At 40.1% G+C, this 27,411-nt stretch overlaps 2 protein-coding genes across 7 annotated transcripts in view; one reads left to right on the top strand and one right to left on the bottom strand.

Moving 5' to 3' along the window:
- Sif (guanine nucleotide exchange factor still life) overlaps window positions 1-20,583 on the bottom strand; it is a 53,202-nt gene extending 32,619 nt beyond the window's left edge. For 2 of the 6 annotated variants that reach the window (XM_076790591.1, XM_076790587.1), the window contains exons 1-10: window positions 20,187-20,583; window positions 16,278-16,462; window positions 14,278-14,396; window positions 12,864-13,071; window positions 9,829-10,079; window positions 6,565-7,120; window positions 4,206-4,559; window positions 2,476-2,532; window positions 2,226-2,400; window positions 344-568 (exon numbers count right to left, since the gene is read on the bottom strand). In XM_076790591.1, coding sequence (XP_076646706.1) covers window positions 344-568; window positions 2,226-2,400; window positions 2,476-2,532; window positions 4,206-4,559; window positions 6,565-7,120; window positions 9,829-10,079; window positions 12,864-13,071; window positions 14,278-14,396; window positions 16,278-16,462; window positions 20,187-20,353 — 2,297 coding nt within the window. In that variant the 5' untranslated portion in view covers window positions 20,354-20,583. The remainder of the gene's footprint in view (window positions 1-343; window positions 569-2,225; window positions 2,401-2,475; window positions 2,533-4,205; window positions 4,560-6,564; window positions 7,121-9,828; window positions 10,080-12,863; window positions 13,072-14,277; window positions 14,397-16,277; window positions 16,463-20,186) is intronic. The other 4 variants (XM_076790589.1, XM_076790590.1, XM_076790588.1 and 1 more) reach the window with 4 other exon arrangements.
- A 4,670-nt stretch (window positions 20,584-25,253) lies between these two features.
- Window positions 25,254-27,362, top strand: LOC143355621 (NAD(P)H oxidoreductase RTN4IP1, mitochondrial). Its single transcript, XM_076790632.1, has 6 exons — window positions 25,254-26,008; window positions 26,099-26,334; window positions 26,416-26,625; window positions 26,700-26,812; window positions 26,885-27,152; window positions 27,224-27,362. Exons 1-6 carry the CDS (start codon window positions 25,759-25,761, stop codon window positions 27,329-27,331), a joined length of 1,185 nt encoding a protein of 394 aa, XP_076646747.1. The 5' UTR covers window positions 25,254-25,758; the 3' UTR covers window positions 27,332-27,362.
- The last annotated feature ends 49 nt before the right edge of the window (window positions 27,363-27,411 follow it).

The raw sequence follows: 27,411 nt of genomic DNA, 5'->3' as shown, positions 1-27,411 counted from the left end.
TTTTTATTAAAATGATACCAAACACGATACAATTTGGATTCTATCTACCTCTTTGTTTCATGAATCAATAGAACCTCGATTATCCGAACACGGTATCGGAAATCTTCATTATTTTCGGAATGCAGTGAATTCTCGATATATGTCAACAACACAACACTCCTCGGCGTACGAGGCTTCTCAAATTTCGTGGCCCCTCATGGGGTATAATTCCGCGACGTTTATCATCCAGGTCTTGGCGACATATATCGAGACATTACTGTAGCGAATTCCATTATTATAGTACTGAATTTTCACTGGAGGAGTGTACGTGGGTTAACGAAACAACGAAAGACCAACGCATTACCTCTGTTCCAAAGAGTCGGCCCTATTGGACTTGTATCCGCTGTCGTTTAGGCTGCCTTCGTGCCTCAGTGATGGTAGAGAGTCCCACGGGGACTCCCGTTTGTGTGAATAGCTCGGATTTATCGAACTGGAAGCGCCGGATCCGAGAGTCGAGCTTCCCGATTGCCATCCATCGGAATGCCGGAACCACTGTGCGCGAGCCGATTCGCCGATGCAGCTGGCGCATCTTGAAACGTCATCGAACACACATATACAATCCAACTAACAACATTACATATTTTCTTGCCAGGGTAAAAGTGCCTTATTTCAACCCCTACCCAATAGTCAGACTTTCTGAAAACAAATTGCTTGGAATATCTGTTAACAAATGATTACACAATTGTTCTAAAATTTACACCGAGAAAATAGTATATTCCTTTTGTAACAAATGTGTTGTTTCTCTGTTTTTCTTTCTTTTTGTAACAAATTTGTTTTTTATGGCTTGCTATGAACAATACTAAAGGGTGTCCTAAAAATGTTGTATTACTTTGAAAGGTGTGATTCCCGAGGTCATTTACAGTAACTTTTTCCTTTGCAAAAATGTCCTCCATAGCTTCGTTAAGGAATTGTCAATGAAAAACACGGACCAATCAGCGCACGGTAACAGTTGAGCGCGGCGGTGGCATTGGCCGAGCCGGAATCCATTCGCGGTAGCCGCGCTCTGATTGGTCCGTGTTTTTCGTTACTAACTCCTTAACAAAACCGCGGAGAACATTTTCGCAAAGGAAAAAGTGACTTCAAATCACCTCAGGATCATTTCTTCCATTTCTTTGAATATTTCGTGTTAACAAATATAAAAGTCAAAGTTCTTCTACAAATCCTTTAGAAAAAAATGTGTCAAATTGACACAAGGGACTGATGAGGGTTAACAAGAATAACGCTTAAGATGGCTGACTACTGGCCTTAAATGGCTGACTACTGGAACAATTACCCTGTTTAAAAACAATTACAAACTCTCCAATCCTTGTGTTAAAGAATTGTTTACTTGTTAGATCCCGATATACAGGCTGTTCATATGGTATATAGGATACATTGTACTGTGTAAAAAAGCTTTAGTAAACTTAGGTCGAAAGGTCAACCGTTTCTGAGATATAAACATTTTTGCTTGCTAACTTCATGATGCATTTACTACTGGCCTTTTGATATTTACAGAAGATTTTCCACGTGTCTTCCTTCCTTCGATAAATAACTGACTGATTCCGGATGAAATCTACTGTCGGCAGTTGAATAAGAACATTCGGAACGCGGTTTGAAAACACTGAAGTAAACATCGCATGCGATGGATGCAAGTAAGTCAATCGTGATACTAGCAAACAAAAATGTTTATATCTCAGAAACGGTTGACCTTTCGACCTATGTTTACTAAAGCTTTTTTACTCAGTACAGTGTATCCTATATACCATATAAATATTGAATGGTTTTTTTAACACCCTGTATATAAAAGAAACCGAAATCCTCGAGCTTCCTCGTGACGGTATCAGATAAAATTTGATGGCTGTGCTGGTCCCTTCTCCATGCCCTCGTGTATCCCTTAATTAGTCATTGGAAATCATTTTCTTCAACTCTTCGCGGCAGTTTAATCTTTTACAGTCATATTTACGTCTTTACCAACAATTTTCGCGCCCGCCATTTTTGTTCAAATCCACGGAGAGATCGCGTAGCCCCACGAACAGTTCTATTAAATTGTTTTGTATCACGTATCGAGGCATTCGTAGCTCGATGAAATTTTGACAAATTGGTGCACAAGGGTGCAGGGAAGCGATCAGAAAAGCCATCAACTTCATCTTACGCCATCACAAGGAAACAGACAGTACGGTTTCCCTTCGATCACAGCTCGCAATTACCTGGAATTGTAGTCACTCAGGTATCCGCGATCTCGATCGACGTCTCTCTCCCTCTTCTCTCGCACCATTTCATTGCGATCGCTGTAGTAGCCGTCCCTGTCCTTGCTGTTCTGTCTTTCGGTGCAGTATCGATAGGACAACGGCAGTGTCGACGACTTGTTGTTCGAGCTAGGACCTGAGAAGCATGGGCAACGTCTCGAATGAATAGACTGCCACTCGAAAACGGCGTGTCTTAAATAGTTCAACTTACGTCTCCGCGAAACGTGAGGTGTGCGCTGCACGTTCAGTGGCATGTTTTCTGCCAATTCTGCAACATTCGAAGCGTTCAGGTAGGTCGGTGACGCGTACTACAGAATATCAGACGTTCGACAACCTCCAATTTCATGCTATCATCAGGTTCTCATATATCCAGAATGTTCATCGAATTCCGATAAACAGTGTGCGTACATTACCTTCAGTAACGCGATATTTGATGGCAAAAGTTCGTGTTTATTGCAGGTTTGTCTCGTCCTCGAGAAAGCGTGAAGAAGACATTTGTTTTTGCGAAACTTTTATAGATTTAAAAATGTTTTTCAAATTTTATACTTCGTCGGAAAGTGTTCTGGAGGAACTGATAGTTTAGTGTAATAACTGTTCAATAAAAAATAATGAAAAATAAAGAGGTTTTGTTATTGGATTGGTAGTGGTCTCCTGGTCTCATACCGATATACCCCTTATGGGACTGACTGTATATTACCAAATATCTGCATAATCTCGTCAGCTGATAACCAGCGCGCGCTAGATTGAACCTTGTTCTTTCGAACGAGCCCTTTACCAGCGACAAAATACTCTCATATAAGAACGAAAAGTTGAGGCACGTAAAACCATTTTTCCTCTATTTTTGTCGGTAACTTGGCTACTCTTCCTTATCGCGAATCTACGTCACGGTAAACGCGATGCACGCATCTGTCGTCCGAGTTGCCGCATTTTAGGCGTGTTTTTAATTGATAACTAAAAAATGAAGCCGAAATCGCAATTCTTTTATTCCTTATTTGCGTCTTATATTGTCTTGGAGAACCACCCTTTAAATTCTCTCCCACCTGTAGTCGAATACCCGGTATATTGCAAGTTGCGAGGAGATATTTTTATTCCAATTTGTTAATTTTGCACATTCCTTGTACATAGTGTTCCTTCCCGAGAATTTCTCGAGAAATTTAAATCTAGGAAAATTCTTATGAATCTCATTTATTTTATAACATATTTTCGGAAATGAATTTTTAGTTAACTCAAATTGCATATTACTAATCATTCGCGTAGTGAAAATTTATAATAATTGTTGCGAATGCATGTCGATGCGAGGTAATGCACACCCAAAAGGACACCCAATCTTCAGCAACTTTTGGATGTTCTGTATATGATAAAGCCAACATCCACACGAAATGAAAGACATTTTTCTACGGCTACAGATTTTGTTACAAAAAAAAAGAAGTAGATTGTCTGATTCTACATTAGACGCATTAATTTCAAAACAAAAGCGTAATGTTTTACTTTATAAAAGTTTGGTTTCAAATAAATAAATTTATCGGTTATATTTAGCGTCTATTTTTTCCTTGTTTTTAGAGTTATGTACATATTGAACAGGAATAAACACTGAGTTAAAGTTTCTTGCCCTTTCGATAAATATTATTAACGATATTCCATGAAGTTTCCCAATATTTTTTTATTTCATTAAAAATTCACGGGAATTCTCGAGAAATTTCGAGAAATATAGTCTTATTTCTCATTTCTCGCGAAATGAAAAATGTCGAGAAATCAGGGACACTACTTGTACACGTTTCCCACCGAAGTAATGAAGCGTTAAAAATTGATAATGTTTACGTATCGTTCATTGATATTTTATAACTTGGAATTGATCTGTGAGAACCCAGTGATAGCAGTGCTGTCTTTTAGACCGAGGAGCGTAGAGCTCGTCTGGTAAATTAGAAGACGGGAGAAACTCACCTAAGTTCTCCATACTCTGGGTGAATAGGGCCTCGAAGGTACGCAAGCTGTAGCTCTCAGCGTCCATGCCCTTCTCCAAGGTGTTCCGCAGGTGCATCTCGTACTCGAGTAGGAGCCTGCTGGTCGGGCTTCCAGGCGTCGAAACCGATTGCATGCTTTGCTGTTGATATGTCTGGTCGCCGTTGCAACGCCGTGAGTTGCAATGCGTCGGCTGTTCCATGTCCGAATTACCGTTCGACGAGCTCGGCGTGGTCGCGTAACACTGATTATCGAAGATGACATTATCCGACGGCGGCGACATGTCACCTGTGCACCGATTACGTTCCGAATCTAAATACGCCCTGCTTCTGCTGCCTACGACAAACAGGTGCCCCTCGTGCAGCAATTCGAAACGAGACGAAACGGTGATCGGACGAAAAGTATCGTTAGAATTTGCGAAACATCCCCGTCCAAGGGACGGTTCGACGATGAATTGACGTGCGCCATGCACCATGCGCCATGCACCCCTGCTGACCGATCTACGCACCCCATGTCATTTATTTATATACTCCAGCCAGGTGAGTAGCTTTCCCTTTTTAAACGCTGTCATCGTTGTGACATTAAGGGGTTTCCACGCTCGCGCGCGCGCGCAAACAAGCGATTCATCCTTTACCGTAAAAGTCAGACAGTCGTGTGCTATGTCTGCGACTTAACCCCTTGCCTTATGAATTATTTCGTGGATAGCCTGGCGAACGTCGCTACATTGTTTATCATTTTCAACACGAGAAAGAACTTGTGCATTTAACGTGAGTGTTAATAGTAACTTCTCGACACATGTGAAAACTCGATACTAATAATAAAACTCTTTTGTTTCCGTTTATTTTTTTACGAAACCCTCGCCAACATATTCGTGATATTTTTCTGACTGAAATGACTCCAAACACGATGCAATTTGAAGCATATTTACTTATTTAATGCACGATACAGTAGAATCTCGGCTATCCGAACTAATTTTTTATCACAAAATTGGGAGGTGTAATTTAAAACGGTAGAAAGATTAAAAGATTTTTAAATAATCATTATATTATTTTTAATGTATTAAGATTGTTAATGAAAGATCTGCATTTCTGTTTAACCCGTGTGTATTGCAAACGATCCACGAACTTTTTATTTTACATAAAAATCCACAGACATTATTGAGTTCACCTTAAACAGTTGATGTTTGTGAATACAAGATTGTGAACAGTGCATCAAAAAATGTAGTGCAACAATCGTAGACAAAGGACGACTTTAGACGAAAAAATTAATTATAAATACGGAGGAATCTTTTTTTATTTGGAATCTTGTTTTCAAGTAACAAGAAATTTGAATGTTTATCACGTGCACGTACATTTAGGTGATCGCTGATGAATATAGGAAAAATAAACAGTGAAAGACTATTTCACATGCGAAAATAATTTAAAAATGTAGATTGAAATTTCACTTTTACCCCATTTTGTATTATGTATAAGGCAAGGGGTTAATTATAATGCAAGAGGTCATCATTTTAACGAGGGATCTTTATGTAACCTTGCACTGCTACTTATCGAACCGATCTAAAAATTTTTTAGTATCCGGTTGGTACTATTTTTGTCTCAAGGAAGAAACCACACTTTTCTCGTGACATATCACACCATTTTGTGACAAAGCAACACCGTTCACACAAAAATAAAAAATCACGGCAGTGCGACTAGAATTTGTACATTAATGTCCATATTGTTAACGGATATTCTGTGTTCAAAACTGTGAAGTGAAAATTGAAATCAATACTAGAACTACCGAGGACTAAAAATGTCCAATTTTTATTGCCTTTCAAAAATTAGAAAAGTGCATTTACTCTCGTTTTGTACCATTTCGATTATAATGTACGCACGAATAAATACATTTATTTGGCAATACTAAAATTTACATAATTATGAAACCAAAAATCTTTTCACGAGTCCGGTAGTTCTAGTGTTAAAGCGTTTACAGTTGATCGCAAAAGTACTTAGCCACTAATTAATCGAATTTCGCATAGAATAGTAGATTTGCAAATAAAAAGTAAATCAATATCTATTTCTGATGGATACTTATTAGTAAACTCCAGATTTTATACATTTATGTGATATGTAAAACAAGAGAACGATTAATAGAATTTAAGAATATGTTCATAGGCGTTATTCTCAGCTTATTAAAATTATAAAAAGAAAAACAAAATTACTATTTGGCTACTGACTCTTACCATTCAATTAGAACATTTTTATTTTGTATAAAAATCGCGCTCAGCATTTTTCCGATCAACCGTGACTTACTGTTAGTTAGTACACGTGTTATATACGTATAAACAATTTGTTATCTATACCAGTATACTGGCGTCCCATGTCGTGCGCGCTCCTAGAAGCCTGGAATTTGTTGCTGTACGGAGCTCGATACGGATGAGCATAGTTCTCGTTCTCGGTCTCCTGCATGACGTACTTCTGGTTGTTATTGCTCGGATGGTAATAACTATGGTGGCTGTGTCTTTTTCTGGTCATTTCCGGTGACGTGGCGGGGCTGTCGATACTCGATATCGGTTTCAGCATCCTCTTCAGGGTGTTCGAGTCTAAACTGATCCCGCCGTTCTGCGCGTTCTCGATCCTCATGTCGTCGGTGCTTTTGCTCTTTGGCTTTTTACTACCGTGATTGTTGTTCACTATATTAAAGATATTGCCGTTCTGGATCTCCAAGTCCGTGTAGTCGGCCGACTTCGTGTGATGCAGCTGCTCCTTTCGCAGAGACTTGTTCTGCAATGTGCCGCCGGCTTGGGTGCCTTCAGACTTCAGCATCTCGGTGCCGTTTTGCTGGGTACCCGTATCTTGATTCTGCTTCGCCATTTTCTTCGGGGAGACCAACGTGCCCTTCTCCTCGGGGCTGTCGATCTGCAATCCGTCGTGAACAATTTGTACGTGTACACATCTCTTTCCGATTTTAGAATGCAAATATTATGAACATTTTTTAACAAGAAATACCATTATAGTCTACAGGTTTATCGTACAGGGTGTCCCGCAAAATTTTGTACTTCCTTAAAAGGGCCGGTTCCTGAGGTGGTTTCAAGCAACTTTTTCCTTTGCGAAAATGTTACTGCAAATGATCTCAGGGATCACCCCTTTCAAGGAAATACAACATTTTTGGGACACCCTGTATAGCATTTTAAGGTGCAAGATCTTTAAGGGGTATTCTAATTTTAGACAATTAATGAGTTTCATACATGTTCGACTATATTTTTAGATAACACAGTTTACTTTCTATGCAATTGTCTTTATTATTATTTAAGTCGTTGTATGAATTCAACAGCATATCACTTTTCATAGCTGCCGCGATGTCGCAATAATAAATTGATCAATCTCCTTAAAATTGATCCTTATACTTTATCTAGTGAACTAAAATTACGTCAATATCGACAATAGCTAGAATCATACAATGATTTAAAGAATCATAAAAATAATTGCATAGGAATTACACTGTGTTGTATTGAAATATAGTAAAACAAGTATATAAAATTTGAAAACCCTAGACCTATAATAACCTAACCATTTCTGATTTCACAAATTGTTTGCAAATTACGGCTTTGATTAGTAATACTCCCTTAAGGTCCTACCTTCGGTTTTTATTTAGATATCTAATTTTACTTTTGGTTCAATTTTATGTCAACGTCCAATCAATAAGTTTGTCCTGTATTCGTTTTGTATGAGTGAAAAAATAACACAATGGCGGTAGCATGTATAAGTCGTCGAGAGGCCTCGGACGTCGAGGAGTGTAAACATAACACGGCTATGTCTCCTAGACGATACACGACGCTGACGCGACCCTTGTTGTTGACATATATCGAGAATTCACTGTACATATACGAAACGGTCCTGACATTTCATTAGAAGATGTACAATCGAATATTCGACGAGTAATGCTCTTAGCATGATGGATGCCCCGTATATTATGCATGTATAGATAAGAGCTACACTGAATAGGCTTTTCCCGAGACGTGGCAGACTAATTTCGGGGTCGTCTTGTTCTCCTCGACATAAGCTCTTAATCTGTTACACATGATTTTATAATATCAACTTTATGGATCTGTCCCTTGAGAGCCGACCTTCTTTTGCGATCCAAGTATCCACCTCTTGAATATCTATCCCGCATAATTTCTTGCACAACTTTGTATAATATTTTTCACGTAGAGGTGAGAAATAACGTTTCAGCATAGGACGTCGAAACTATAATACATTTGGTCAAAACAGAATGGAAGAAAGTTAATTGATATTGTAGGACACCTATTGGTTAAAAAAAAAGAAAAACAAACAGATGATAATTAATCGATATTTTGTAACCCACGCAGTTTTTCAATATTAACACAGCGAAAATATGCACTTGGGCGTACGTGGGTGTTAATTACGTGGTGATCCTGTCCTTGTATTTTGCACACGCGTGCCTGATTAAAAGCAAGTGCCATGTCAGCGGTGCTTCGTATCTTTCGTATAGATCATTTCTGCGGCACAGTTCGTTGAATACGGTGATCCATTATTTCAAGAAGGTTATCTATTTCTGGTATGCCAAAATTAATTAAAACAATACTTTTGTTTCCGTAAATAGTCGAGAAGGAAATTTCATTTTGTGACAAGGTGAGGTGTAAAATTTATACAGTATAACATACAGATGCTTTACAGTTGTCGCTTTGAACAAACGTTACCTAAGATGTAAAATTCCTCTGACAGTTATTAAGATTCGCTTCGTCCTTCGTAAGTATGCTAATACGCGAGTGTACATGAAATTCGAAAATAATGCATTCTGTTCGTTTATGAAGTATTTTTATAAAAATATTTTTCTTGTTAGTGAGCTATCAGTAAACATAACGATCATTATAGCCTTCTGTATATGTGCCTATAGTTCTGATGAAAATTCCTACTATATCGACGAATGTTTTTACACACAGGAGTGTAATTTCTCATAGACATCAATTCTAAGATGATTGTTCATTTTATTGTTAATTCTACATAGGATGAAATATCCTACTATAATACTGTTTTGTCACACGAGGCAATATACAGCTTTCTCCTCGGAAATGGTAAGTGTATCGAAAAAAAAGAAAGGTGGAAAAGTTTTATTGTTTCTCTCATGACCAGCATGATGAGCAATCTTTAATATTCGCAATGATTTTCCGGAAACGAAGGAAACCATCAATTTTTTATATCGATGCCACATATTTTTCTATATCTTCAGGGTCATACGAGGTCAGAAATACAATGGTAAATACAGTGGTGAAAAATATTCCAAATATTTCTTCCATTTCTGACCTTGCATGACCCCGAAGGCCATGATATAGGATACGGTTGAACTCGTTTTTTGATGCAAGCTTCCAAATGAAATGAAAACAAATATGTAGCATTCCATTAAAAAAATTGAAGGTCACCTTCGCTTCTTGAAAATCAATAAAAAAAATTGGTACACGCTGTCATGTTGGTCGTAAGAAACAATAAAACTTTTCCCCCTTTCATTTTTTCGATACACCTACCATTCCCGAGAAAAATGCTGGCTAGTATGCCCGCAAACACCCTGTATGTGTATTTATAAGTGGGCCAACGGTCCGTAAACTTGCCTGTGAACCAACGGTAACGGTTTCGATACCAACGTTCGCCGTCTTCGGTGTCGTCTGAGATGTTTCGTTCTGTTTGTCCTTCTGCTTCGCTGAATCAACGCCAGCTTTCGCTGTTTTTCCCGGTGTTGCAGAGGTATTGTTCACGTTGTCATAAAGGGACGCGCTGGATGTTGCTGCCGTGATTTTCTCTCGGCACGGTGTCATGTCCATTTCCGTAGATCGTGCCATGGTGCGTGGAAGCGTGGAAGTGGCTGTATGCGAACCATAGAAACACCGAAATTTAGTAACTTGCGAAATTCAAGGGAGCTCGATATAGTTTTGATCTGAATTCGAACCGCGACAGAAACCTTAGCGCGGTAACGCGCTAAATAAATTTGCTATAATCGAATAAATTCGATTCATTCGATCCATCTAAATGCACGGTGGAGGAAAGTAACGAAATATGGAACAGCGGGTCGTTTTTCGAATGTCATTCTTGGAATTCAATCGCAATTTAAGCACAGTTAAGAACCATTTGATTGACTAATTTTGTCATCAATCGGTTTTTATCTAAGATATTTCTGCGTGATACAGCGACTGGGAAAACAGAAGCGCTTTTTTGGTCGAAAATGTTATAAATTGAAACGTGTGTGAAAACATTGAGAAATTTTTCTCGTGACCGGAACCACCGTAGACTAAAGGATCAAAGCTTCCCTTTCACCATGAATGCATAAAACTTGATCTATACGATCTCTTCTAGTCGATTTATTGAGCTATGAATACTATACAATAATATAAGGTACACCGTGAAGACGGTACAGTCGTTGTAAAGGAGATGATTCAATCTTCGAATCTATAGTAGATTCTTCAATAATTCGTAACATTTTCGACCAAAAAAGTTTTTCACCGACTATATGATAAGGCGAAGTTGAAATAATGTTGCTCTTTATAGAGATTAAGGATCATTATATATAATCGAATATTTTTAAAAATTAACTACAAAAATTAGATTAAAATTTGCAGTAATTAGATGTCCAAGTGTCGAACACCACAAATATGATATAAACCACTTGAATATCTTGGTAATTTCAAACAATACCAGAAAATGTTACTTACAGAAGTTGTAGGGTTTAAGAAATTACATAATATGGCATAAATGATATTCTTGCAAGTATAGGCGTAGAGAAGATATAGAGGTCACCTTTGTTTTTTTTTTTTAATGAAATGTCCAATTGTTTATGGTCGATTTTGATAGATTGGCGTATTCTGAGTATAAAAGTACTAAAGTGTATTTGTCCTAAAACTTACCGTTGCTGAGATATTTGACTGTTTTCATTCTATTACTTTCATTATGGAACGTATTCAAGGATATGCTCACTACGTCAAATTTAAACATTGGTAGGCTTTCGACGTCACTCAGTGTCAGACAGTTTCTCAGTTAGTGAACATAAGATAGTCAATATGAAATTTTCATTCGAAGAACAATTAGAGATGCTTCTAATTTATGGAGAAAGTAAGAGAAACGCGATTGTGGCTCGAAATTTGTACGGTGAAGGATATCCAAACCGCATATGCCCTTCACACAAGATTTTTTAAAAATTGTGTAAAAAATTAAAAGAAACTGAAAGTCTAGCTGTTCGTAAGATGAATCGTGAAAAGCTTGTATGTAGAGATGAAGATAATGAAATTAATGTTGTTGCAATGGTACATCATAATCCTCATATCAGTGTACGTCAGATTCAGCGCGAATCTGAAGTCAGTAAAAGTAGTGCATCACGAATTTTCACTCGTCACGAATATCATCCATTAAATTACATGGCATGGATTATGTAAATCGTGTTAGATTTTGTGGATGGGCTCAAGAGCAGCTACAAATCAATCCACTTTTTTTCTCTTTAATACTATTTACCAATTAGGCTACTTTTACCAGCACTGGGTGTGTTAATTTACATAACACGCATTATTGGACAGTACAAAATCCTCACTGGCTACGAGAAATTGATCATCAAAGGCACTGGTCTATTAATGTGTGGTGTGGAATCATAGGGCAACAAATAATTAGGCTTCATTTCATTGACGGCACTTTTACTGGTCAAAAATATGATACGTTCTTAAGAAATACATTGCCAAATTTACTAGAAAACGTGCGATTAAGCGTCCGTCAGACAATGTGGTATCAACACGATGGATGTCCAACACACTACGCTCGAAGGGTGAGAAGTACACTTAATTAAATATTCCGAAATCGATGGATAGGACGCGGTGGCACTATTTGCTGGCCAGCACGAAGTCCAGATTTAACACCCCTAGATTTTTTCTTGTGCGGAACGTTGAAAAATATTGTGTATCGAGATGCAACAACTCCGGAAGATATGAAGCAACGAATTATCGCAGCGTGTGCTACAATAGACCCTCCAACAATATGACGTGTAAGAGACGCAACAGTTCAAAGACTACAACGTTGCATCGCTGCAGATGGCCGACATTTCGAACATTCTTCATGAAAACAGTCAAATATCTCAGCATCGGTAAGTTTTAGGACAAATACACTTTAGTACTTTTATACTCAGAATACGCCAGTCTATCGAAATCGAGCGTAAAAAAATTGGATATTCCATTTAAAAAAACAAAAGTGATGTCTATATCTTCGGTACGCTTTCACTTGTAAGAATATCATTTATACGATATTATGTGGTTTCTTAAACCCTACAACTTCTGTAAGTAACATTTTAAATAACCAAGATATTCAAGTGGACAGAGCTCGTGGGAGATACTCATCAAATTCTTTCCTATTCCACTTTTCTCTACTACATATTTAAAACCAAAATGCAGATATGCAAGGTATGATGGAATTATTATGATGAAAGCTGCTTGATACAGAAAGGGACATGACGTATGAAATTGTATCAATAGTAACATTTAACTGGGTTTTCCCAAAGTGTGGAAACGGTTGAAAAAGAAAAAGCAGTGTGGATGAATGGAAAGGAGAAAGGACCTGATAAAAAATTGGGAATTGGCGTGGTACGTATTGCAGAGCGAATAAGTATGTTTCATACCGCAGAAACTCCGGAATCTGGCCTCCTGATTTCGAAGTCTGGCAAATTGCTCCGGTGTCATACAAGTGCATTGCGGCTCTTTGGATCTGTTCGGCGATGCCGGTGTCGATAGAGGCTTTCTTCGTGTTTTGATCTTCTGTCTGTTCGGTGGTTCGAGCTTCAACGAGTAAGAAGAGGACGCTTTCCTTGAAATCTTGAACGACGGTGACTGTATGAAAAATTAACTAATGACTGTAAATCACTCGAGTCGGGCCGAATCGATTTTACTATCTCCAAAACCCGTGGACTGCGTACAACGGGTCGAGACCATTCTTTCGATTTGGAAATGTGTAATGATTTCTAGGAATCGTCATGGCATCCTGAATTCCTTTGCAACGCGGGCCAGTGCAAATGCAAACCACACTTGAACAAGCACAATACAATGAACAAAAGTCCGGCCGTTCTCCTTTTGTGTATGTATGTGATGCAAATGATTTCTGCCGCTCACAACGCGACAGACTACACCGAAACGCATTCGCAATTCAAATCCGAAAATGATTAGCTTGCTTCTTCGTGAAATAATCTAGCACCAATATGGGTGTGTCCGTTGCTGCGTCGACGAACGAAACTAAACGATTCCATTCGAAATTACTAGACTTTCGTGCAAAATCAAAATTGTTTGCATCAGTTTCAAGAAACAAGTGTCAAACAGAAGTTTTAACATTTGTTTAATCTCCCTGCTGCTTTAGATCGCACTCACTAATTTGGGTCATGAATGCATAAGATCCGCAGTCTAGAAATTGTTGAACAATTCGCCAAAATGCAACAATTTGCTCTCGAATAATCGTCTTGTCGGATGTTAACAATTTTAAAAACGTTGGCATGAACGTTTCGTCATGGAGTCTACAAACAATGGTTATATCCGAATATTTTTAACATTATTTTGTCTATTGACTAATCAGTAATAAACTCTAATATCATTATTATGTCTATAGACGTTGTTTCATTAATTCACATTGGAGAATTTTTGAAAAAGTGGCGATATATTCGTTTGTAAAAACAGACAACAAGAACGTGCAAAAACTTTTTAAACAAACGCATTTAACACATTATGACAAATATATTAAGATCATTGCGATTCAAATTGTTGCAATAATGATAACAATCGTAACAAACCAATTTTGTAAACGTTTTCGCGCTTTCGATTCGTTTATGTTCCCAGGTAATCAAACATTTAAATACACAATTTTTAAATATTCAAAATTTATCAGATGCGTGTCGACATTCTTGATCTGTGGACGGTGTTGTTTAAATAAGCAGCGTATTTTGTTTTCTTTTTTTGGTTTTCATCACCGCCACGCTGTGAGCGACAAAGAGGAAAACGGCGAAACTTTTTCCGCTGACCTGATACAAACAGCTTGCGCTGTGAACTTACGCAACATTCTCTGAATTGTTTAGCATCTATGGGGGAGGTAAAATTCAGTCCCCACGTATCGTTAGTCATCGTGTCTTTCCAGTAAACGAAGCATTCCGATGCTTGCCCGATACGTGTTCCTTAAACAGAACGAAACAAGGATTTATCACGTGCACGCAGGTAACGCTTTCTATTATTCTTCGTACGGTAGACCGGAATCAAAAGCAACAATTTCACTTGGAACTACAGCGACTTCTCTATATATGTCGCCAAGGCCTGGATGATAAACGTCGTGAAATTATCTCCACTACCGCGGGATATTGCGTTAATGGCTATAATAGATTTATAAATGTTCACAAGGTTACTCTTGACCCCGTCTCCAACTGTTGCTTTTAAAAGGGTCAGTCAAATATAAACCACATTGGTAATTTTTTAATTCTAGTTTCATAGAAAATGGAGGGATTAGTCCAAAATCAATTGCATACGAAGTTATGCATCTCTTCGTTACTATTAAATCGGTATCCTACCAGTGTCTATTTGAAGAGCATCTTTCGGACGACAAGTAAAAGTAAAATGGAGGACATTAACCTCTTACAACCCTTCCAAAACTACTCTCTCGTAAACCTCTAATTTAAACGTCTAATCAAGACCATAGGGGTTGGATTTCTTTGAAAAGTTAGAACAATTTACTACATCACGTGAAGAAAATTTGGAAAAAATTGCAATTGGTCAGAATTGTAGTTGAAAATTGAAAAAAAAATACGTTTAATAGACTTATATCGATTACAAATATTCTGAAAATTTCATGTAGGTCGTTACAATTTTAGTCATGGAGCGATACACTAAAAATTACTACGCAAACTCGTGTTCTGCGAGAAATACTTTTCGCCAAATTCGTGATTATTTCGGTCCGCGTAATCGCTTAACAGAGAAAATAATTCGTAGCATGAAATGGCGATGGCAATTGCCCGCCAAGATCGTGTGATTTGGCGCCGCTCGATTATTTTTTTGGGGGCTCCGCCGAAGGTCAAGTATACGCCAACAACCCGCAAGCCACCGAAGAGCTCAAAAACGAAATTCGACGGGTTATTGACGACATTGAGCCAAAAAGAAAAATCTAGACAGAAGAGTGGCATCTCGCAAAAAGAACTATGGTGACCATTTGGCCGACATTGTGTTTCACGTGCAATTGTAATCACAATATAAGTTGCGATAATAATTTTCAAAATTCTCCAAATCTAAATTTGTTTTATTGAAGAAGAAACATTAGGTAGCTCTTATTGGGAAACCCTTTAACACTTTGACTGCCAAACTAGAAACCTCAAAAATTCCGTAAAATCAAAGTGTTATTTGATGAAATAAAAATTGAAAAAAATTAAATGTATGATATCGAGTAGTCCTCCAACTATCCTCTTACTTTCTTGCATTTTGCTAATTAAATTTGGTAGAATTAATATATTAACGTAAAAATTTATTTCAAAACCTGGACAAATAATTCCGTCACCCACATATGCGTGACATGGCATTCAACGTGTTAACCAGTTAAGCGCGTTTGACGTGTATACACGTCGTCCAAAATTCTATTGCGGTGCGGTTAACGTTAATGAATTGTTAATTTCTTATCGAATAAAAATGTAATTCTTTCTCATTTTGCTTTCCTTTTTTCGTAAAATTTATAATAGCGGCATTTGGCCTGCATTCGACGTATATATTCGTCATTGCTTGATTTTAATTCCGCGCCGTGAGGGATTTTTAAAATCAAATCCCACAGTTAACTGGTTAATAAGAACAACTGCAGTGATTTCTCTATATATGTCGCCGAGGCCTGGATGATAAAGGCGGGGTGTACCCCGTGAGGGGCCACGAAGCTCGAGAGGCCTCGGACGCCGCGGATTATAAACATAACACAGTGTTGTTGACATATATCGAGAATGAATTCGCTGTGCTTGGTTTAATATTTAACGTGTCCGTTTATTATTTGACTGACCCTCGTAAATCGTCTCGGGTGGCTCCGCATTTACCTGGCTGTACCAGTCGCACGTCTAAAATTTTGTCGACTTGGCTATTGTACGCGGTGATATGGAAGACGCATTCCGGTGAATCTTGGATGCAAGTAATATTTACAGGAACTAAATCTTCCGAGACCTGCTGCCATTTTACTGTGCCCGCCCCGCTGGCGCTTACGTGGAAAACTTCGGCCCACAACCTAAAAAATCTCGTTGCTCAATTGTTGATGACCTGTACGGGAGTTCTAGCAACACGGTGTCGCGTGCTCGCACAGTCAAAACAGATTGTAACACTCGGAAAGAATACATCGTCGTCGGGGAAGACGAAAAAGAAGAAGAAAAAAAAAATTCAAACAAAAACGTAGGTATCGATACAATGTATATACACGTTCAACCGTGAGACATTATAATAATCAGCGTGCCGAGAAACTGTTTATTTTATTTTCTAGGTTTCGTTTCATTTCCTCGGCGTTTCTCTGTTTGTACGGAATATTATTATTGTAATATCGTGCCGTAAAGGTGAATCGTTATGATTAGGTGAAACAGGAGAACAATGGGGATCGATCCAACAAAACCAACAACAACAACAACAACAACAACAAAAAGAAAAAGAATTAATACGTCGCTAAATGTTACGCATGCATCTTCTAGATCGCCAGCCAGTGTGCAGCGATTTTCTATAGACTCGTGTGTGGTGGATACATGTGTCCGTGTGCGTGTATATAACAGCATGTAACGCAGTACGATTACTGTACGCGTGTACCGGTGCGGTGTTGTGTAACATGCAAATTTTCCTCTGCTCGAAGTGGCACGACGATGCATAGGCCAGATTGTGAAAAACACCAGCGCCGGTTCTTCGGTTCTGTGTTGTAGAAAGCGATAGTACAACGGCGAAATGTTACAATCGGAGAGGCGTGCAATCGAATCGCAAATCATCGGGGATAAAGCGCGAAAGAAACGTTAGTTCGCAAAAAACCATACAACAGGCGGATCCATGCAGTAGAAAGAGGCGCCCGGCGTCAACAAAACCAATTTAAAATGTATTGCCATATCAGTTGTATACTATAGACGATATCAGTATCATAAACGGCGATAGGCTTCGAGCAAATCTATTAGAATCGTACGGCTTCTCGAATAAACAGAACTATTAGCGTAAGTTTGAAAACGATACGACAACCTGTCACGGTATACGATCGACGATCACGGTGTTCTAATTCAAGCACGAAATACCAATGCACGATATTTTTCTAAACGGCTCGACGGAATTTCGAATGGCTGCTAGCTTTCCTGCCTTTAAGGGCCCGGTATAGTCACGGAAATGCCTAATTACGCTTAAACACAATTTGTAAAATATTATTTCGAATTCTACGGATCTCCGAAGCTTACGACTTAAGAGCCAATGGTAGTCACGTGACTTTTTCAGTGTCAGCAGATCGGTAATTGCTGTATCATTTCCGTTCACAGCCTTCAGACACAGACTTAAGATCTAAAGGTCCTAAGTCTGTGACTAAACTTGTCACATTTTTTCCTCTGTATTATCGATATTATGAATTCTGACTTGCCAGAAACGTGCTTCAAGTTTTCGATTTATTTCGTAGAGAATCAAGACCAAATATACATAGCTCAATTTGTAGCCGGAGATATTTTCTAGCGCGCGCTACTCTCGATTTCATCCAGAAAACTCATCCAATGGCGTAAAAATGCTTGGACTCCATGACACGCGCATCGTCAATTTTTGGCCTACTTTTAACGCTTACAGTCAGTCCGATATGTATTCGTACGCACTTAAAAATCGCATAACTTTGTCAATATTGGACTATACTACTTGAATTTTTTTTGAGAAGTTAGAACAATTCGATCACTACATAACGTGAGAAAAATGTTTGATTAAAATTGCAATTGGTCGAAATTACAGAGAAAGTACTAAAAGTTGTATTTTGCAACTTTTTTATGCGGGCTTATATTAAAAATTTTAAAAGTACGCTTTGTACATCTGTATCAATTATACATATTCTGAATATTGCATCTAAATCGGTCAACATTGCACTGAGCTACAAACATTTAACGATGAAACCTTAAGGGCGAAAGTCGCAGAATTTTGGCCGTCTCAGGGAATTTCGCCCTTATGTGATCATTTTGGAACATATGCAGCTCATTGCAACGTTGACCGATTTTGATGAAATTTTCAGAGCATGTATAATTCATACAGATCCACAAATCGTACTTTCTAAATTTTCAATGTAAGTCCACATAAAAAAGTTACAAAATACAACTTTTAGTAATTTCTCTGCACTTTCGACCAATTGCAATTTTTTATATATTTTTTTCACTTTATGTAGTGTTCTAACTTCTCAAAAAAATTCAAGTAGTATAGTCCAATATTGAAAAAGTTATGCGAATACTTATAGGACTGACTGTATGTTACCAAATATCTGCATAATCTCGTCAGCTGATGACCAGCGCGCGCTGGATTGAACCTTCTTCTTTTGAAATGAGCCCTTTCCCAGCGAAAAATATTCTCATATAAGGACGAAAAATTGGGGCACGTCAAACCATTTTTCGGCTATTTTTGTCGGTAACCTGGACGCTCTACCTTATCGCGATTCTACGAAGACCGGGCCGTTAACGCGCCAAGAGGAACGCCATTTCCGTTTGGAATTATGTCTTTGGGAATCGTTTACGTTTCGATTTACGTTACGTTTACGATACTCGGAACTTGAACGACCAACAAGAGATGGTAAAGAAACAGAGAAAGACCAGAAATTGATAAAACAGGACAGATTGCGTTCGGAAATAAAGTCAGAATAGAGAGAAAGGAAGAGATGACTTGACCAAACGCGCAGATGATTGTAAGTACGAGTTTGTCTATGTGTTATGTATGTATATCCGTGTGTCTGTATGTGGGTGTGGTTCTGTGTATGTTTGTTGAGACGCTGGGGGGTGGGGGAGAGTAGACAGAAAGAAAAGGAAAAAGAAAGGGAGAAAGACAGAAAGAAAGAAAATAAGAGACGACCAAACGAATAGGAACAGAATGCAGAAGAGAAGAAGAACCTCAGGTAGAACAACTCTTTCTTCGACGATTGTGTGTCGGCCAACGTTTTTATTTAAATGCATCTTCTCTGTGTGTCTGTATATTGGCGTTTGATTGAACACTATCGAATGGTACAGTCGATCGGGTACACGGGCCCCAGAGAAAGCGCGCGTTATGCGATATTTTTCGCGATCATTCTGTTATGTAACATAAGAATACTCGATATATCGTGTTCATTTTAAGAACGAAAGAAATCGATACCTTCCATTTCGTCCCGGTGCACTATACCACAATACGCAAAACGACCCCCCCCCCGGTTCGTATGTACGCATATCGATCTTCTAATTCTCAGTTAAGCACGGAAAAGAATCTGTAAACGTACGTGAGAACGTATACGTGTCTGTATATATATGTGTGTATGGATACACCTGTACACGCATCTCTCAGAAGAAGAACATACATACGCCTGTCATACTACATGTTACGTGTGGATATCGTAAAGTCGTTGGTGACAAAGACAACAGAGAAAGAGAGAGAGAGAGAGAGAGAGAGAGAAAAAAAGAGAGAGAGAGAGAGAGAGAGAGAGAGAGAGAGAGAGAGAGAGATCAATGATGTTTAACAAGTCAACTGCGATCGATCGTTTGTAAAAAGACAAAACGGAACAAGTGGAAAATCAAAAGTCGATTATGCTCTACCCCGAGGAGAATGAAGATTACAAATGCATTCAAATGTATAATGTGTGCCAGAGAGAAAGAGAAAGAGAAAGAGAGAGAGAGAGAGAGAGAGAGAGAGAGAGAGAGACTTCTCTTTTTTCGAAAGGAACAAAATAAGAAAACTGATAATTATGTGGTCGAATGGAGTGGTTGAATGGTTGAATGGTATGGTATGCGCACCTCTTCTTTTCTCTTAAGCTTCCGCACCTGAGCAAGTGGCCAGTATCAACTCTGCGACCTCCGCTGCCGCCTATTCCGCCCTTAGCCGTTGTCTGCCATGGGGAATCCTCGTAACGATACGCCTTTCTGATAAGGGGAGCACAACTACAAGACAACTTATTGCCCATTCTACTCTTCTTGTTCTCTGTTATTCCACCTGGTGAGCTCTTTTCTCCCCCTTTACGCTACCCCTCGCCAATCCGTTTGCATTTATTACTTTTCTTCGGATCACGCCACGTTTTTCCACAGACACACACACACAGTCTTCTTCCTTGTACCGAATTTCCTCCCTCTCCTCGTTCACCCCGTCCGACTCAAAATCCTGATATCGTCCTGTCCCTCTCTCCCTTTTCGTTCGTTTACTTCTCTTCCATTTCTCTCTTTGCCGATTCGTTACCGACACCCCTTCCTTCTCGAAAATGAAGATGCTACCGTGAACGTTCGCGTGGATTGGCTTGTCTGTCGACTTTTGGCACCGTTTCTCATCAACGACTGATTCAGTCCTTTCCTCCTTTCTCCCTTACAGAATTAATCTTCGCCTCTCGTTTCTTCTCGCGTTGTTTTCCGTGTATCACTTTGTTGTTCCTCTTGTCTTCGTTTCTCTCCTTAGTTTCTCCTTTCTTGTCTTTCGCCTGCTCTATTACGGGAAGAGACGTGTATAACCGTGTATACTGTAACAGGGACAATCTCCCGTCGTTCGAGAGGATACAGGAGGAGATATCTTTATTGTCACATCGTTGCAGATGTTCGAAAGGTCATCAGCTAGTCCCTGACATGATCACTGAAAATAAAACAATTTTATTAGTTTAATTCGCGTCCACCGTTTCCCTCGGGCGTGTGTGTTTACAAGCGGCGCGTTATCTCTGGTTCCCATGCTGTCTATCCAGTAGTACGGCTAAACGTATACGCCGACACGAAGGTAACAGCCGCGCAACTTGTTTCACGGAGTTATTGAAGACGATTCAAGCTTTTACTGGCTTTTACGAATCGCTAACGAATAAACAAGAATCGTCTCGAGTTGTTCGAGTGACCTAGAGAACCATCATGCTCGACACGCGGTCACGAGAGTCCACATTGCATACGACAACAACGTTGTTGGCGATCATTGCGTAAAATCTTGAAATCGTCCGGCTCGAAACGGAGATCGGCCCCGGTGGTCAATAAAAAGTTATGGTGATTCGAACGGTGGCACGATATCGCGGACGTTAGCGAGATGAATGAAGCGGATCAGGGCATTGCGTGGATGTGTCACGGATAATAATAGGGGTGGTGTCGCGGGAGGGTTACTGAACCGGTGTGCGCGACGACTCTTCGTCAACGTAACGCGTAGTTCTCTGTACACGCAAAACTGTGCAACATCTCTCCGGAAAGGAATTGCTATTCGGACGATCCTCGGCTATCGATTCGCAATCAAAGACAAACACGGGACCGTGTTCGCACACCGAGATAACCGGTTGTTCCGCCATGAATAATGAAAATTGATTTACTGGTGAATAGCAAAACCGTACAACACCACGAATACCAGTTTCGAGTTACATCTCGAGACGCTTCTCCTCGGTGTACGCCTACCAACTCGCGAGCGACACAACTGCTAATACAACAGACAGCTTAGTCCAGTCCGACAAGGGACGAAACGAAACTTTCGGCCAGCTTGGCCGTTCCGAGTATCCGAAGACGCGTGCGACAAGAACTTCTCTCAACACTATATCGATTTCGAGTCTGATGCAGGTAGCACTTGACATCCGCGTCTAAACATGAATGGCGGGCGTATGAGCCGGCCACATTTCGCCCGTATTTCCTGACTTTCGTAGATCTACTCCCGGTGGGAGTAGAGTCACAAAGTGGTTCAGCCGGAAATTCGCTCCGACGAGAGAAAGACTCGAAAAAATGTTTGACACCTGTTTTACGGGAATCGTTGCACGATCAACGAGTACCGAAAGTCCTCTGGCCGTGGTACGTGCCCGACCGAAACGGCAGACACCGCCTAGTTTAGGTGGCAGCTCGCCACCCTGGCTTTCGAGTAAACACTGCGCCAGAACCAGGATGCACCACCCGCTGTCCGCCGCTCAATCAACGCCCCTCGCGTTCTAGCCACCTTTCAGCCGAAGAAGAAACTCTCGACGATACCCACCCTCGATCAAAATTCTTACGCCTCGGAACCCTGTCACACCTTCCCGTTACTATATACCGCCACTTCACTCCTTTCTTGCGCGTTCTCTTTCATTCTTTGCCCTTTCACGTATACACACCCCCGCTCGCTCGGTCGTCCTCTCTTCTTTTCTCTGTTTCTCTATCTCTTTCTCCCACTCCACCCTCCGGACTCTGTATACACCCCCTCCCTCCCCTCCCCAACGCCCCCCGGTGACACGGACACACAGGCGTACACCCCTCTCGCATACGTGCACGCACCGACGAAAAAAATCCTTCGTCTTCCCGTTCCATTGTCCGTTCACGTCGACGTGTTCCCAGCGTATTTTCTTTTCTCTTTTTGTTTTTTTGTTTTCGACGTTAGGAGCCGGGACGTAAAACTCACCATCGGCGAACGCATCAGCTTCCGAGAGGGTGGGCGGGAGAGACTTCTTAGCTCCGCGGGGCGTAACAACAAACACGACGAAAGACAACCGCGGGGACCGCGGAATGAAAGAGCGAGAAAGCAGAGGGCAAGGAGTGGTGAGAACCGACGGCACGGGCACAGGGACACGTAGAAGGGAGGAGACGGCCGTAGGAAAGAGATTGGAAAAAGAAAGCGAAGCTGTGCTAAGCGAGCAAGTAAGAGATAGCGAGATAAACGTGCAAGCGGAGAGGGGTGTTAGCGACGGTGCCAAAGAAGGGATGGGCAACCGTGGCCGTAGTAGAGGGGCGGGATCATGGTATCCACCCTTCCGAAAAGTAAATAATTCGCGGCCGCGGATTATGTATCGATGCGCCGTCGAGGTTTAACCAAGGACCAAACACTTGACCGACCGGGCTGCCCTAAATTGGGAATACTATACGCCGAATATTTCCGGTATTTCGCGCGAAATCCTCGCGGACGACGTAGCCATGGATACTGCAGGATCGAGCAAAAGAGGCGACTGCCCCGTTACCCACCTCCCCTTCTTCTACGAATGCGCGCCCCTCGACCGAAAATGTCAATATCCTCTCTTGCTGCGCCCGCGATGCGCTCCATGTTACTCTGAACAGCCTTCTATGCGTTTTCTATTCCTCCCTCCCTCTCCCTCTCTCTTTCTCTCTTTCTCTACTACCCTCTTTCGCTCGCTCCTGCTCGCCACTCTCATCACCTTTTTTCTTTCCTCTCCTGTTCTCTCGATTTTTCCATCATTTGCCACTTCTTAACCCCCTGTATATTTCAACCCTTTCCTTCTTTCTCTCCCTCATCCTACCCTACCTATCCCCCGGCACCCTCCGACACCCTATTGCCTCTATACTCCCTTTCCTCTCTTCACCCCGGTTTTCTAGCTACCTATCCTCCTACTCCTCCTCCTCTCTTAGTCTTACTTGAGATATTCTCTCCGTTTTATCCGTCTCGATCACGTTATTTATTCCCGACGTTTCTTCCCGGTTTACTGTTTCGAATTCGGGCCGAGCAAACAGGAATGGCACACGCCGTACGACCGGAATCGTTTCTAATGTAATTTAACAGAGGTTACACCATCGTTTCTTACCCCGATACCGCGCGATATCGTCCACTATTTGCCATTTCGAACGATGCTCGGTTCACTGTTCATCACTGTACCATTCTTATTTTACCGCACCATGATATAACTCCACTGTTCTGATCTTTCGTTGGACTCACCGTGAAACGAGTACGGGGTGATCACTGTCACCGTCGTTGTCGCCGTCGCCGTCGTCGTCGTCGTCGTCGCCGTCGCCGTCGTCGTCGTCGTAGTCGCCGTCGCCGTCGCCGTCGTCGTCGTAGTCGCAGTCGCGCCTCTATACCGAGGCGTAACCATAGTGATTACCGATCGATGGAAGGCATGCGCGCTCCTACGTTCCCGTGCCAAACGAAAGAACCGCCCTCGTCTTCACTCCCTCGTGCTGGTTCTGATAAACAGTGAACACCCGTAACCCTAACCGAGCCTTTCGGACCATTTCGGACACGGAAACGTCTCCGATAAGGCGACACTTGAATTCCCTAAAATCACGTTCGCTCGGATACCATTTTTCGTCTCCGTTTACTGGTTTCATCCGTCCTACTTCTCCAGATTCGAGGAACGGATACCGCCGACGTTCCGCGGGTCAACAAACCGTAGTTCTCATAACTTACTAATTAAAGTACCTTCTATTTCTATGTCACTTAGAAGAAGCTAATTGTAAAATAGATTCGAGACCAGTAGCATTGTTGGAAAACTTTTTTTCTCGAAGTTCCGGGTATCGTTAACACTTCGGTGTTAGGAATGTAGATGCATCTGTAAAAACTGGATTTGTACCGTTTTAATGGTGAATTCCTTGTTTTGCTAGGAGTAGTTATTCGAAGGAATGTCAACGAAAACATGGATACTTTTGTCCCAAGCACTAGAGGGTTAATGTGTATAAATAAATTAATGTGTGTAATAAATTATTTGTTGCGTTTTCCCGCCCCTAAAAGCTCCATCTACCGAATAAAGACTGGAATAAAATTTGCGAATACGGTCGATACATAAAAAGTAATTCGATACATAAAAACTGTTTTTCTTCTTCTACTATTATAGCAGAGAGGAATTTACTGATTATAGTAACAGAGAGGAAATGAGAGTGCTCACGCCCGGGATTTTAGTGTCCTCGGCATAGTGCTGCCTCCTAATCTAATTTTTAGCCTGGACCAGAACCTGCATCATCTTTTCAGCGGATTCCTAATAATGCCAGAGTGGATGCTACTTCTATGTTAAAAGAGGCTCTTCTATGTAGGCTCTGATCCAGCCTAAAAGATGACGCAGCTTCCAATACAGGCTAAAAAGATGATGCAGGTTCTGGTCCAGGCTAAAAAGTTGATGCAGGTTCTGTTCCAGGCTAAAAAGATAATGCAGGTTCTGTTCCAGGCTAAAAAGATGATGCAAAAAAGTGGGAACACTAAAACCCCGAGCGTTGGTGAGCACTCTCATTTCCTCTCTGACAGTAACAGATAGTAATAATGGAAAATACATTAATAAAAAACAGTATATTATTCCTGTTTTTCTAATTTCATTATTGTACGATTTCGTATTTGAAATCTATGGACTATATGTATAAAGTCACATAATTATGTATACATGATAAAATTAGGCAGATTATTAACAAAACAATTACGTCGCAAAATGCTAACGCTCAATTGATGTTAGAGTACACGTTGAAGGAATAGTCATGTCAAATTTTCTTGCGGTACAGCATCGTTTGAAATAGGCTTATTAAATTATACGCAAACACGTCTATCTAAGAATTTTAGGTGTATCGATGAAGAAAAATTTCTTTCGGTACCTGAAACATTAAATTAGAACGAAAACAGACAGTTGAACATAACCTATTTTCCAAGCTTAATGCTTTCCGGTCTTCGATTGTAATTATTTAACTCGAAACGATGCTAAAGAGGGCTGTATGGCGTTTAAAATCAACATTTGGAAATGTTCATTCACGACCCTCTAGTAAGTTGTCGGTCAAACATAAGGAAAATGTTGAAGACAAAATGCAAGCATGGCAAATACACTCATATGGTGGCTTAGAAGAATTAAAGTTGTCAAACGTCAGAATTCCAATAATCGCCAGACCGACAGATGTACTTGTAAAAGTCGAAGCGTCTAGTGTAAATCCAATAGACATTGCTATGACAAGTACATAATTTCTTGTTAATTATTGTTTCCCAACTATCTAAGCTTGAACACACATGACACAGTATTTATTTTCTGTATGGTGTTTGTTAGGAGGATATGGGGCAGCAGTTTTAAATTTCATGCGAAAAGCAAAGAGCCTTACCAATGGTGGACAATACGAGGGATTGGAACTACCGTTAACACTGGGCAGAGACTTTTCTGGTATAATAGTTTCAAAAGGACATGGTGTCGGGAGTAGATTAAAGTTAGGCGACAAAGTATGGGGTGTTGTACCAGTTGAACAACAAGGTTGTCATGCTGGTTATGTAGTTGTAGATGATTCCTTGGTAAATGATACATTTTTTATATATTCAATCAATGGGAATATCATACGAAGTATTTAAATAATTTAAAACATTTTCCTTTAGGTCAGTTTACATCCTAAGAATATATCTCATATCGAAGCAGCTAGTATATTATATGCAGGGCTTACAGCATGGTCTGCATTATGGATTACTGGTGGATTGTGTTATAAAACTGTACTAACTGCCAGAAAAAATAACAGAATTTTAATATTAGGTGGTTCAGGTGGTGTAGGAACTATGGCGATACAACTTGCAAAAGCTTGGAATATGCATGTACGTTTCATATATAGTGTCTATGATACTTATTGATTAGAAGTATTATAAAAATATAAGCGAAATTGGTTTAGGTCATAACTACTTGCAGCAGCGACGCAGTCAATCTAGTGCAAAAATTAGGAGCTGATATTGTAATAGATTACAAATTAAATGATGCAGACTCCAGAATAATTACAGAGGGACCGTATGTAACTCATTCATCAGTCAAGCATATGAGATGTATTAAAGAAATGTATTTATGATAATCTGGCTGTAGATACAACATAATTTTGGATTGCGCTAATCAGGGTCCCAATCAAATACGCTCAAAGGGTTATCCACACTGTACGTACATAACTTTAAATTCACCGTTACTAAAAAATATTGATCAACATGGACTGATTGCTGGGGCAGTAAAAAACATGGGAGAATTGATAAGGTTCAACGTCCCAACTGCCGAAAATAAAAGTTGCGTAAAATGGGGCTTTTTTGCCCCTTCTCCAACAGGAATCAAAACTCTTCAAGAATTCGTTGAAAGTGGAGAGGTATATTTTTTGTTATATAAAAATTTCATTATATATCAACTAGAGTTATACCAACGTGTATTTAATTATAGGTTGTCCCTGTAGTTAAAAAAGTATATCCATTCCAAGAATTATCAGTAGCATACAATAGAGTGGTTCAAGGCCATTTACGAGGCAAAATAGTTATCGATATGAGATAGTACTATAAATTCAGAAAATTGTAACAAATAGCAACTGTGTGGAAAAACAAGGACTAGTCAGTACAACCAGAAGAGTACAT

The sequence above is a fragment of the Halictus rubicundus genome, chromosome 7 (assembly GCF_050948215.1).
Source record: "Halictus rubicundus isolate RS-2024b chromosome 7, iyHalRubi1_principal, whole genome shotgun sequence".
Classification (NCBI taxonomy): Eukaryota; Metazoa; Arthropoda; class Insecta; order Hymenoptera; family Halictidae; genus Halictus; species Halictus rubicundus.
This window is presented reverse-complemented; position numbering and strand designations above follow the sequence as displayed.

What these genes read in the sequence shown, in the direction of transcription:
- LOC143355621 (XM_076790632.1), top strand. Translation starts at nt 25,759, where the DNA reads ATGCTAAAGAGGGCTGTATGGCGTTTAAAATCAACATTTGGAAATGTT. An exon ending in AATAGACATTGCTATGACAA is followed by an intron (nt 26,009 to 26,098) that starts GTACATAATTTC and finishes GGTGTTTGTTAG; the next exon opens with GAGGATATGGGGCAGCAGTT. An exon ending in CAAAAGCTTGGAATATGCAT is followed by an intron (nt 26,626 to 26,699) that starts GTACGTTTCATA and finishes AAATTGGTTTAG; the next exon opens with GTCATAACTACTTGCAGCAG.